A 13462-nucleotide genomic window follows, 5' to 3' on the forward strand; every position below is an offset into this window, starting at 1 on the left:
GTGGGGTAATTTAAGTGGTCCTGATGAGGATCCTTATATTTATGTATCATCATGATATTTTATAGTAAAATTATTTGCTAGCTTTTTACCAAAATGAAGTATCCTTATTATTATGCTTTAGTCAGATGATGAACATTATTATTCAATTTATTTGTTGTTGTTGAACAAATGCAACAATCGGATAGAGCTATAATATCCACGCGGTCAAAGATAACCAACTCATAACTGCATACCTGCCTTAAAGTCCAAAAGTCAAGAGTGTGACGAAAACAAACAGTCAACCCACAAAAAAAAAAAAATGAGATTACTCCATTCCTTCCTAAAGTCAGGAATGCGGCCGACGGGCTCATCAACAGATAATGCCTTGGATTTAAGGTGGTGATTTTGATGTGCTTTATATGATTATGATTGATCTGCCCCATATGAAACATAGAAGCTCGGAACATGAAAGGAGACACATAATAAAAACCACTGTTTAATTTGCAAACCTGAATCAACCCAGCCAGGTAGACCTGTAAACCAATGAACTAATCACATAAGTAATTTGGTTTATTGATCAAACTGGTCACTTTTGTGACTAGGTTTCCACCTGAGAAATTTTGGTCAATTCGGTGGATTGAATGGGTTGACCTTAATTCAAATTTAAATCCCTTAATTAATATTTTTAATGTTATTGAATTTTATTATTGTCATAAACTTATAATTAATATTTGTACAAGGCATGCATAAGATTTTATGGATCAATAATCCATTTTACTTGAGAATTAATGATTTTTTTATTTAATTTTTTTATATAGTCAAATATGGATTTTTTTTTTTGAATATTTTGATCAAGTATATCATTTTAATCATGAACTGTATGGCTCCGGTTGACCTCAGTTGGATCACTAATATCAGAACCATTAATTTGATTGGTTTAATAACCGGTCTAATTTTTAATACCTTGTTAAAGAATATGAAATAATTGCATGCAAAGTCCAAATGGATATGAAATTTCTTTACACGTCTAAGGTTCTCGATTGAAATTAAGCCTTTTAGTTCAATTACTAAAATGTCCTTGGCTTATAAAAGAAAACTCACCACCGTCACTAGTGGCTAAACCGCCGACATAGGAGCCAACAAATCCTCCAAAATTTGAAGTGCATAATAATATATAGACTAACTCTAACCCTAGGTTCAAGAACTCAGAGATCCCTAATTTCAATCGATAGAAATGGAAGAAAGCTAGATTTAATTGGTAAAAATAGGATCTAGAGGCTTATACCTTGATCGATTATGGCTTCACTCTACCTCCAAGAACTCGAGAACACGAAACCTTAGTAGAGTAGAGCTAAGAGGTTTCACACCTCTGGATTGTGTTTTGGCCGTCTGAACCTTGAAAAGTGCATCAAATTATGTCTCTGGCAATTAATGAACATGATGCTTATTTTACTTCTAGCAACGGACAACCCTCAATAAAGCCTTATCCCACTTGTCACGGTCGTTGGTTTGTGGCCACAGAACGGTTTATCTGGACCCGACATCCTATCCGATCCAAGCCCATTATGTTGAAAGCTTTAGAATCAACATTAAAGGCTAACTTCACCGGATAATCAGCCATCTTATTTTCCCCTTTATGCAAAAATGAAAAGGATGATATGATTGTCCCTTGTAACTGTTGGAATAGTATTTACACGATCACAAAAGCTCTGCCAACAGATTTCAAGACCTCTGAAAAATGCCATAAGTCTCAGCAATGGTGGGTTAGAAAAATTTTAATAATCCCATTAATCAAATAAATCATTAAAAAAATCTTTGATTGAGATTTGAGTTTGTTAATAATCCCAAATTTATATATAGTCCTATAGGACAAATTTTATCAAGGTTTTAAAAATCAGACTAAATCGGCTGATTCAAGCTGTTCAATCGAAAACCGGTCACTGATCCAATCCATTTGATGCTACAAAACCATGAACTAATTGAACCAATCATGAACCAGTAAACTAGTCAACAAACCAGGAAAACTACAAAAACTGACCGAGTGACTAGTTTAAGCAGTTCAAGTGACTCAAGCTAAAAACAAAAGAAGGAAGCTGATGGAAGAGATTTAGGGAAAGATAGAGATGAAAAGAAGGAAAGATGTTCACAAAATTCATGAAAAGAATATATTTTCTAGTAAAACACCACTTTGGATGTGTTTTTCTGGTCACAAAACTATCTAATCGGCCATAAATCATCTTATGTGAAGAAACTCAATCTTGCACTTCAAGACAGCCTCGGCGGCAAAGGAAAGAAGGAGATGAATGGAGTTAGGCTTTTTGTCTCTTGCTCTTATATAAAGAGTATGAGAAGCATATTCTCTCTATATTCTTATGGGAAAGAGAGACATATGCACCAACAGATGCATACTAATCATGTCTAGATTTGAATCCAGAATCTTTTCTAAGAAAAGGAGATGGCATTGCCGGTAGAACATCTGATCATTCACAAACATATTCTCTCTTCACATGTAGACGTTATATCTAAATTTTATGTGTTGGTTCTCAAGCCATTCTTACACCTTGCACATTCAACTACATTACAATATACTAGGATCATTTAGAACAAACAGATACTACATTGATCCTATTTATAAGTCATTTTCAATATATCAATAAGTTCTCAATTTTGCTCCTATTAAATATAAATACTTTAACAATATATTTTTTTCTTTCCAACATTTATTGGAGGATAAAAAGGGAAGTTTGTGATAAAAAATTTAATGATATGATATATAAATGAGACAAAAAAAAATTCTTCTCTCTCTTCCTTATAAATAGGACTAGAGAGAGTAATAAGCAAAGATGCCAAAGAAAAAGGGGGAATCACATACATAAAAAAAATGGAATTATTTACTCACTTTGTTAGGCAATATCTGTCCATCCAACATTATTATAATATGGTGGACTTCAAAGTTATCTAAACTTGCATTTAGAAATCATGATCCTTATATTAATTGAGGTTGATTTGAAATTGTAATAATTCACTTGAAAGAAGTCAGAGGAAAAAGAAAGGAGATTTGAAAAAGCATCATAGTCTATTAATATGAAATGCTTACAATATATACACTGCCCTAATGATAGCTAATGAATATCTTAATAAATATTAATGAACAAAAAATATTTGTAAATTCTGACAGAGTAAATCTCAACAAATAATATATCATATTAATATGTACAAATCTTGACAGAATAAATCTCAATAGATAATATATGATAACATTTCTTCTCAAACTCAAGATGCCCGTTTGTAATAACATGTATTGCTTGATCTAAAGAACAAATCATACAACTTGTATTGTTTAAGTGAACAAAAATTTTAAATGATTTATGAAGGTCATTTGCACTGTTTAAATAAATTTTGAAAACCCTAATCAATCGTTTGAAAAATCATGATAGGCTTTTTATTAAATTATATTTAATAATAATAATTATAGAAAATTAAACAATTTTTTAAAAATTACACTAACGTTTTAGGTAATTATATATTCAAACTTGATTTAGATAAATATAATTTAAACAGAATTAATGTTCTCATAATCACTTATTAAAAAAAAGTATCTAAACAAAAATTATAATATATCCACGTCGCTTTTGATAAATGCCACTTTTCAAAATCATGATTATCTATATTGTTTCTTCAACTCCAATCCAAATAGGCACTAAATTAATTCATTAGTAAGTCTTTGATCCAAATTTGGGATTTTTTTAATAATCCCGACTTTATAGTCCTAAAACAAGACAAAATCTGTTTATCCATCTATTATTTATATAGTAAAGTACAATGAGATTTTAATGTACATGTACAGTAAAATGTTTTTCTGTAGACCTGTAAAACCCATTGTACGGTTCTTTGAATAAATACTACTTTTAAAATCATATATTTTTTCAAAATTACAAAGACAAGAAAAAGTATTTTTAAAACATGTTCTTAAACTAAAATTTATTTTTATTTTTTGAATTTTATAAAAATATGTTATATTTTTAACTTATATTCTGTTAAAATTAGCCATTAATTTCTAGAATGATGACTTATAAATATGCATAATGTATAAGTTAATACATTCAAAAATGAAATATACTATAAATATTTTTTTAATTCATTTGGGGTAACAAATTATCAAGCAATTTTATTTATATTATATTTCAAATTGTACAAGGAAAAAAATAAATCAACCAATCAAATTATATTGTAAAGTACAATGACTTTTAACGGTACATGTACAGTAATATAAACTAAAATAAGCTGTAATTTATATTTTTTATGTGTATGAAAATAAATAATTCTAAAATAAAACAAGTAATTTTTTTATATTTTCATAATGAAAAGATCAAAGATTGTTAATGATATTTTTTTTATTTTGATAGTGTGGATGTAATAAATTTTTTGAATCAAATATGCCTTTTATATTTTTAATATGTACAAAAATAATACATAATAAAATTGAACGCGTGGTTATCTAAATATTTATATTATTGTAATAGCATTTTTTAAATTTACATATTTTTAAATTAAATTTAGTTCCAAAACAATTTTTTATATATTTTAAAACAACATAAATTTTTTAGCTTTAAAATTATATATTTTTAATGACTTGTAAATGCACATGGTGTATGCATGGGATGTTAAGCTTCGCAACAAAGTATGTTGTTGAAGCTTTTTATCATGCACGGATTAATAAATTATCAAGTAATTTTTTCCTTCCCTCCAATATTTTAGATCCAAACTAATTTGGTCGCAGTTTGCAGGCACTTAAGTTATCTACCGACCGGATTTTAAATTATTCCGATGAAGTATTATAAAAGAAAATAAAATGTCATTTATATTTTCAGGAACTTCATTAATAAAAAATTTAAAACAAAAAATTATTTTGTTTTAATATGCACAGCTATTGAGTAATAAATTTTGATGTGTATGTCAATCATATATTACATCCCGATTATTCTATGGTTAATAAATTATTCAAATGAATGAAACAAAACGAACACAGCATCATTAATTACTCATTGCACATTCAACTGACACAAAAAAAAAAAAAAAGTCACACAAATACGAGGACAATTCAGAACTAACAAATAATAAGCTAAGATGCCAGAGAAAAAAAGGGGAATCACATGCATAAAATAATGGAATTGTTTATTACTTCTTTTGCTAGCCAACATCTATCCATCCAACATTATTATAATACATTATTTGCAACTAAAGCCATGTGTGTCCGGTCACCATCTATCTATACATACATACATACAAACATATATATATATATATATATATAACATCAGGATCCCAAAGCACACATGTCAGCGTATTATAAAGCTAAATTAGCTCCATGTTTTTCTCCCATGATGACAAGTGTACGCAGGTTGAATAATTTCTCAATAATAAATTATTATTCATTGTTTGAAATATAATGCATGCATTGCAGTGACTTAATTTTGTGATTTAATTCTTTAATTTATAAAAAGTATAATCATGGGATAAATTTGTGAGGAAATTGAATTCTTGAATTCATTTTATTTTGATTAATAATTTTATGATTTAATATCAACTAATAAAACAATCATAATTTTGTTTTAGGTATAAATTATTTTTCTTGATAGTCAACTTTGAATTACTATGTCTCCTCGATTTATTTCCTAATTTTCTGATTTTGACCATTTTATGTTATATTAGCTTGATATATTTAAGTTTATTTTCTTTATTCTATATAAAATCTATCTATATATAATTTAAAATTTAAAATCAATTTAAAATTTAATCATTGGGCAACTAATTCAAATATATACACATAGATTTTAATTAGAAAATCACGATTGCCAATGTATGTATAGTGATTTCCTTAATTGTTTATTAGGTAGCCATTATACGTTTTCCTTTTCATGAACAAAAGTATCATTATTACCATGAGATTCAAATAAAATTTATGTTTTAGGTAGTTTATGATAATTGAAAATTTTTTAATTGATTCAAATAAATTAAATGATGAATGTGTCATGTGAATAGTTGTTGCCAATTTATTTGTAGCTATTTCCTTATATGTATATTATGTAGCTATTATAAATTTTTTTTCTCTCACAAAAATCTTTGTGTCATTATTACCACGAGATTCAAATTATCATGTAATTGTACATGTCTAATTTGAATATCATCAGCAAGTCTATATAAATAGTAGATACACTATTATCCTTTCTCTAAGTTTTCAAGCACCATGCATGTTAAATATATTCCAAGTGTATTGTGGTTTGCCATTATTTGCCACTCAATTCATTATGGGTTCCTGCACCAATGTTCAGTTGCTTTCGGAGCTAGAGCAAGGTCACTACTCCTAATTTATCAAGCTATGTGTTGTGAGGGTGTATGAGGTTTTATGGAAGGTTCACTACTACAGAAATAGCTATTAACAATGCCTTTTAATATCAGTTGTATAAAAAACTGTTGTAAAAAAACAGGCAATGGCATAAGCATAAATAAATATTAATTATTTAACATTAGTTATACTTAAAACTGATGTTAAAAAATAAACCACGTCGATTATCACGTTAACCGACATTGTACATTTTATTTAAAAAAATTATTATATTTTTTTAAAATTTTTCACGTCGGTTGCTAGGACAACCGACGTGGAAAATTTAAACATGAAATCGTATGCCAAGAAATAAAAAAAATAAAATGCACATTTCCATGTCAGTTCCTTGGGGGAATCGACGTGGAAACATTATTAAGGAACTGACGTTAAAACATCTATTTACTTTTCCTTTCCTGTCAGTCAGTTTTAGATTCCCGCATCAAAAATTTTGAACTCACTCATGCAACTCTAAAAACCCACAGTCACTCCGTCTGTTCGCCCCTACTCCATTGCCACACGTTGCCATTGCCGTTGCCATTGCCATCGCAGTGCCGTCCACCTCTCTGCTCTTTTGCCGCATTATTGCTTCTCTCTTAGTGTGTATGTTTTTTTTTTTTTTAATTTTTTTTCTTGTTCCTTCTTCCTCCTCTAATGATTCTTGATGGTTTTTTGTAACAATTTCATCTTCCATTCAACAATACAATGGCAAATTTCTTCCCTCTCTATCGTTGATGTTGCATTTCAAATTTTCCTCTTCCTTGTTTCAAGCTAGGTTGCACAGATATGGGTACGAGTATTGGATACGATACGGCATGATACGGGATATGGCAAATTTTTAAAATTTTAGGATACGGGTATGGCAATATATAATATTTTTTTATATAAATGTAAATAATATGTCAACAATCAAAATGCATAGCAATCCAAAAAAATACAAAATACTATCAAATGCATCACATTTCATCATCCTCATTTTCCATTACATTACTAGGCTCTCCTATAATTTCTTGCTCTAAAATGGGTTCATCAAGTGACAAGGTTGTCATCTTAAGGCTATTGACAGCATCAAATGGCTCCATAGTGTCTCCACCAATATCCCACATTCTACTTTGCCCAATGCGATACTTTTCGCTCTTCCTTGACAAGAGACGAAGATTAGTATGCACGAAAACTAAGTCTTCAGCTCTTTTATGAGTGATCTTGTTTCTCTTCAATGAGTGGATAAAGGAGTAAGTACTCCAATTTCTTTCACAACAAGAGGAAGAGCACGGTTGGCCTAGAAGTTTCAATGCAAGCCTCTGAAGAATAGGGGTGAAAGAACCATAATTTAACCACCACCCTTTAGGTTCTAAATTCCACCTATCTTGCAAGCAATCAAATGATGAATAGAATTCTAAACTTCCAAGAAATTTTGGGAACTCTTGAAAGACCGCCTTTCTCTCCTCAGGATCAGTAAAGTACCTATAAAGGCACTTTACTCTCTCAGATGATATTTCATTATCTAAATGAGGCGGAATTCTATTGGGAGCACCTTTAAGCCATTGGGGTGTATAATACCTATAACATTTGCAAACAAAAAGGATTAAGAACAAAACTAAATAATTCATGAATGAAAAATATTGCAATAGTAATATAACTAACCTAGGATTCAATGAATGTGCAAGACAATGAAGGGGAGTGCAACTTTTTGTCCATCGATCAATAATGATCCTATAAACAACATCAAAGAAAGCTGAATACTCAGAAAGCTCCTTATTCTCATGCTTGTAGATGGACTCCTTCACTTGTTCTATCATTGAATCCCACATTTCGTAAATTAAATGAAGTATAGGCTTATTTGTGTCAGCCATCCGAAGCATGTCATAAATCGGTCCAGTGAAAGAAAGTATATAATCCACCTTATCCCACTAAGAGTCATTAAGGATCAAGTTTTTCACTGTGGCTGCCTTTCCAACATCATCTTCCTTATAAGCATTCCATGCTTCACTTATCACCATTGTACGAAGTGAAGTTTTAATGAGCTTGAGTCTTTTAAGCATAACAATAGTGGATACAAAGCGAGTGTCAGCTATGGCAAGTAATTTTAATGGCACAAATTCATTAAAAATTTCCAATCGCATAGAATGACACATGATAAATGTTCTAATAAAAGCAGCATCATCCTTAACCTCCTCTATCCAATGGCATTCATCATACACAATCTCATTTGCCTCTGTGTTTTTTGCTGCACATATATTCTTTAATGCAAGATTAAGCGTATGCACAACACATGGCGTCCAGAAAATAGTGGGATACTCAGCCTCTATAAGCCTACCTGCTGATTTGCAAACAGATGTATTGTCAGTGATTATTTGAACCACATTTTGAGGCTTGACCTCTTCAATCACTTGACGCATCAAGTCAGCCATATAATGTCTGTCTTTATATTCTTTGGATCCATCAACTGCCTTCAAAAACATGGGATCCCCATCAGACACAGCCATAAAATTAATCAGAGGCCTCCTTTGAGCGTCTGTCCAACCATCTGTGACTATGCTCACTCCTTTCAAACTCCAAGTTCCTTTAATTAGTTCAAGTAACTTCTCTGTGTGAGCTCTTTCTCTTTACAACAATGGACCCCTTAATGCATCATAACCAGGAGGTTTGTATCCAGGAATGATGTTGTTCGTAGCATATTGATATGAACTAATGAAATATGGATTGCGTGACAAATGAAAAGATAGACCACCTGTATAAAACATTCTTGCAATTTCAGCATGTAGATTTTCTCTTGCCCCTTGTTGGAAGGCCTTTTCTAATGGACTTACTGCCCTTCTCTTGCTTTGGTTGCTTTCACTTGTCATAGGATATAAGGGAGATGAACCTTCAGCCGGGGGTGGTAATGGCACTTGCTTTGACTTGGTCTTCTCATCAGCATCTTCTTGTAATTTTCTCATCTCAGCTAGGCAATACTCATCAACTTTCGAGCATATAGCAATTCCCTTGCCAGAAGTTTTTAACAAGTGCCACTTAACTCTAGAATAAGAGCCATTGAATTCTTTGTTACAATAATTGCACCTCCAATATCTATTTCCACCTCCTGGTATGTCTCTATTTTTATTCACCAAAGTGACATAGCACCATAAGGGAGTTTCATCTTTTTGTAGCTCATTTATAGAAGAAAAACGGGCTGCTGAATTAATACTTCCCCCAGAACTATTTGCTGTAGCCATAGCTAATTAAAAAAAATTGAGATAAACTAAAATTAAATATGACTAAAAGCATTGAAATGCAGATTGAGATTTGAGCAAAATAACATGTAACATAAAAATAGAAAGCAAGCATGCATTAAATATAAATTCTGCACATGAACATTGCAATCTAATATATTAAATTAATAAATAAAAATTAAATTTAAAGAAGAGGGCAGAGCATGAGCTTCGGTCAAAAGGAAAAAAAAAACTAGACATGAGAGTTGAAGCAAAGTTTAAGTCTTTAACATAAATCAAAAATAAAATAATAAAATCTATTCATTTTTCAGTTTCAGGCTTTGAGAGTTGAGAGACATGAGAGAGAGAGAGAGAGAAGTGTAAACCAGTGAACGCCTGAACGGACGAAAGACCGACGCCGGTGAGCTGAGCAACTAAGAATGCGTAAGAGGCTAGGAGCACGAAAGAACCAGGCGCACGGCAGGTCGGAGGACAACAACGGCGCGATCTGGGAAGGTTCGATCTGATTTCGCGAACTCAGTGTAAGAGAACGACGGCCGACTGATTTCGCGAGTTGGGAGAGAAGGTCAGAATCAGAAGTGAGTGAGGTTCGATCTGCTTATTTAGGCAATTTTTTTTATGCAAAACGCAGCGTTCAGCGTTGAAGCCGTGTCAGCCGTGTCGACGCCGTGTCTCGCCATGTCGCGCCGTGTCGCCCAAACAAAAAATGTATCGGACACGGACGTACTCGCACGAAGCGAGTATCCGTGTCCGGTGCGTATCCGACACGGATACGCCACCAAAATTGGCGTATCCGTGCTTCCTAGGTTTCAAGTAAGTTATTTATTTATTTTTTTAAATTTATAACAAAGTAAAAGTTTTTTTACATTTTAATTTGTCATCTTGTTGCATAATTTTTTTTCCATTTAAATGGTTATGATTAGAAATTTTATTATTATCAAATGCTGTAATTTTTGCTGTCTAATATTGATTAATTTTTTTATTGTTGATATTTTGAAATGTCATAATTTTAGAGGAGATTCTGCCAAAAAAAATTTAAAAATAGAAAATTGAATATGATTATTTGTTGAGTTAATTTTGTTTTGTGAATGTTGAAGTTTTGAGATCATATATAATTTGTTAATTTTTTCCAAATTCAAAAAAATATAATTCAACTAAAAAAGTTTAATATACTTTATTTTTTTTATTTCTTTGGAATTGTTATAAGTTTATAAATTGCTTAGAATTACTTATAATACTTGAGTCAACAATTAAGTTTTATGTTAATTAATTAGGTAGTTAAACAATGAACCATAGTTGGATGAATGCTAGAAGAACGAGTGAAGAATATGAGAATGGGGTGGAATATATTGTTGACTTTGCTAAACGGAATGTTTCAAGTAACAATGAATTATATTTTTGTCCATGTATCAAATGTTTAAATGGGAGTCGATTGAATATTAATGAGATAAGAGAACACTTGCTTTGTGATGGGATAAATTTGAGGTATAGAAAATGGATATGGCATGGTGAAACTAAAGGGATGAGTTCAATATCCCAAGAGAAAGAAGTAGATGCAGATGCTTGGGATGATAGAATAAAGGATATGATCCGTGATATTGGAATGGAGTTCTTTGTGCAAGTTCATGTATATGAGAGCTTACAAAGTGATGCAAAGAAGTCATTATACCCGGGATGTAAAAAGTATACATGTTTGACAGGTTTATTAAGATTGGTTAACTTGAAGGCAAGATGTGGGTGGACAGATACAAGTTTTACTTGGTTGCTTGAATTGTTGGTAGATATGTTTCTTGACAATAATACTCTTCCCAACTATCACTACGAGGCTAAAAAAATCTTATGTCCGATGGGTATGCAGTATAAGAAAATACATGTTTGCCTTAATGATTGTGTGTTGTACAAAAAGGAACATGAAGAGCAACATAAATGTCCAAAATGTGGGGCATCACGATGTAAAGTAAAGAAGGACGTGTGTGGTGATAGTAACGATATCACTAAAGGCTCACCTTCAAAGGTGATGTGGTATCTTCCTAGAATACCACGATTTGAGTGTTTGTTTTTTAATTCCATAGAGGCAAAAAAACTTAAGATGGCATTTTGATGAGAGAATATCTAATATTAAACTTCAGTATCCAGTCAATTCTCCTCAATGGAAGAAGATAGATCAAAAGTTTCCAGATTTTGGTAATGAGTCAAGAAACCTTCAACTTGGACTCTGTACTAATAGAATTAATCCTTTCAGTAATCTTAGCAGCACACATAATGCATGGCCAATTCTCCTGGTGATTTACAATCTACCTTCATGATTGTGTATGAAATGTAAGTATATCATGTTGACCATGATGATTTTAGGACCAAAACAACTTGAAAACGATATCAATGTGTACTTGGCACCCTTGATTGAAGACTTAAAGATGATGTGGGAGGACGGCATTGATGTGTTTGATGCTTACCAATAACAATTCTTTAAACTACGTACCATGATTTTTTGCATGATAAATGACTTTCTGCATATAGAAACTTGGCTAGATATAGTGCTAAACGGCATAAAGCATGTCCTATTTGTGAAGAAGGCACGCATTCTCAACATCTAAAGCATGAAAAGAAAACAATCTATCTTGGTCATAGGAGATTTTTTGATTGGTATCATCCTTATCGCAGGTTGAAAAAGGCTTTTAATGGTTCACAAGAGTATGAATTTGCTCCCAAGGCATTGGCGGGGGAGCAAGTCTACTAACGAGTGGAAAGGATCAATGTAATCTTTGGTAAGAATCGAAAGACTGCAAGTGAGAAGAATTTATGGAAAAAGAGGTCTATCTTTTTTGATCTTCCATATTCACAGCATCTTGATGTGAGACATTATCTTGATATAATGCACGTGGAGAAAAATGTTTATGATAGTCTTGTGGGCATACTTTTGCACATTAATGGGAAGACTAAGGATGGGATAAATGCTAGACTAGACTTGGCTGTGATAGGAAAAAGAGAATGATTATTTCCCTGATGAGAAGAGGAAAAAAGGACTTATTTACCACTCGCAGCCTAAACACTTTCAAAAAAGGAAAAAGCAAGCTTCTTTGGGTGTTTACATGGTATTAAAGTGCCCTAAGAATATTCTTTGAACATGAGAAATCTTGTGTCAATGAAAGATTTAAAGCTAATAGGCATGAAGTCTCATGATTGTCATGTATTGATGTAACAATTATCATCGCTTTCTGTTCAAGGCATATTGAAAGATGATGTGTGAAAAAAATTTACAAGGCTGTATAGTTTCTTCAATTCTATTTGTAGCAAAGTCATTGACCTTAATAAATTAGATGAATTGGAAAATGAAGGTTATATCATTTTGTGCCAACTCAAGATGTACTTCCTTTTGGCTTTTTTTGATATTATAGTGCATTTAATTATTCACTTGGTGAGAGAAATAAGGCTATGTGGTCCTACATATCTTTGGTGGATGTACCCATTTGAGCATTATATGAAAATATTAAAGGGATATTCAAAAAATTCATATTGTCTTGAAGCTTCAATTGTTGAAAGATCTATTGCTGAAGAGGTTGTTGAGTTTTGTACTGAGTACCTACATGGGGTAAAGGCTATTGGAGTTCCTAAATCTCATCATGAGGGAACTAGTCTCACGGGTAAAGGAACACGAGGGGTCAAAGTAAAAAGTATGTGCCATGAAGAGGTGTTACAAGCCCATTTTTACATTTTGAATAATATGGAAGAAGTTTAATGTTACTTAGATGCCCACAAGAAGATGTTGAAGGACAACAACAACAAAAAATAATATGCAGCTAGTGAATGAGCATAACAAGAAATTTATCAAGTGGTTCAAGGATAAGGTTTGTAATGAGCCCAATGTGTCTGATACGATACAATGATTAGC

General features: G+C 31.8%; 1 protein-coding gene across 1 annotated transcript; it reads right to left on the reverse strand.

Annotated features, from left to right (window-relative positions):
• Positions 1 to 8271: 8271 nt before the first annotated feature.
• LOC129315483 (uncharacterized) lies at positions 8272 to 9576 on the reverse strand. Its single transcript, XM_054959241.1, has 2 exons — positions 9000 to 9576; positions 8272 to 8906 (listed from the first exon to the last, which is right to left on the reverse strand). Exons 1-2 carry the CDS (start codon positions 9574 to 9576, stop codon positions 8272 to 8274), a joined length of 1212 nt encoding a protein of 403 aa, XP_054815216.1.
• Positions 9577 to 13462: the final 3886 nt, after the last annotated feature.

The sequence above is a fragment of the Prosopis cineraria genome, unplaced genomic scaffold (assembly GCF_029017545.1).
Source record: "Prosopis cineraria cultivar Desert tree isolate PC_DT_omini unplaced genomic scaffold, ASM2901754v1 PC1, whole genome shotgun sequence".
Classification (NCBI taxonomy): Eukaryota; Viridiplantae; Streptophyta; class Magnoliopsida; order Fabales; family Fabaceae; genus Prosopis; species Prosopis cineraria.

Bases quoted from the DNA above. Each gene is read 5' to 3' on its own strand.
- LOC129315483 (XM_054959241.1), bottom strand. From the start codon at position 9,576: ATGGCTACAGCAAATAGTTCTGGGGGAAGTATTAATTCAGCAGCCCGT. The intron at 8,907-8,999 runs GTTATGATGCAT...GGAGTTTGAAAG, and splicing joins TCCTGGATACAAACCTCCTG to GAGTGAGCATAGTCACAGAT.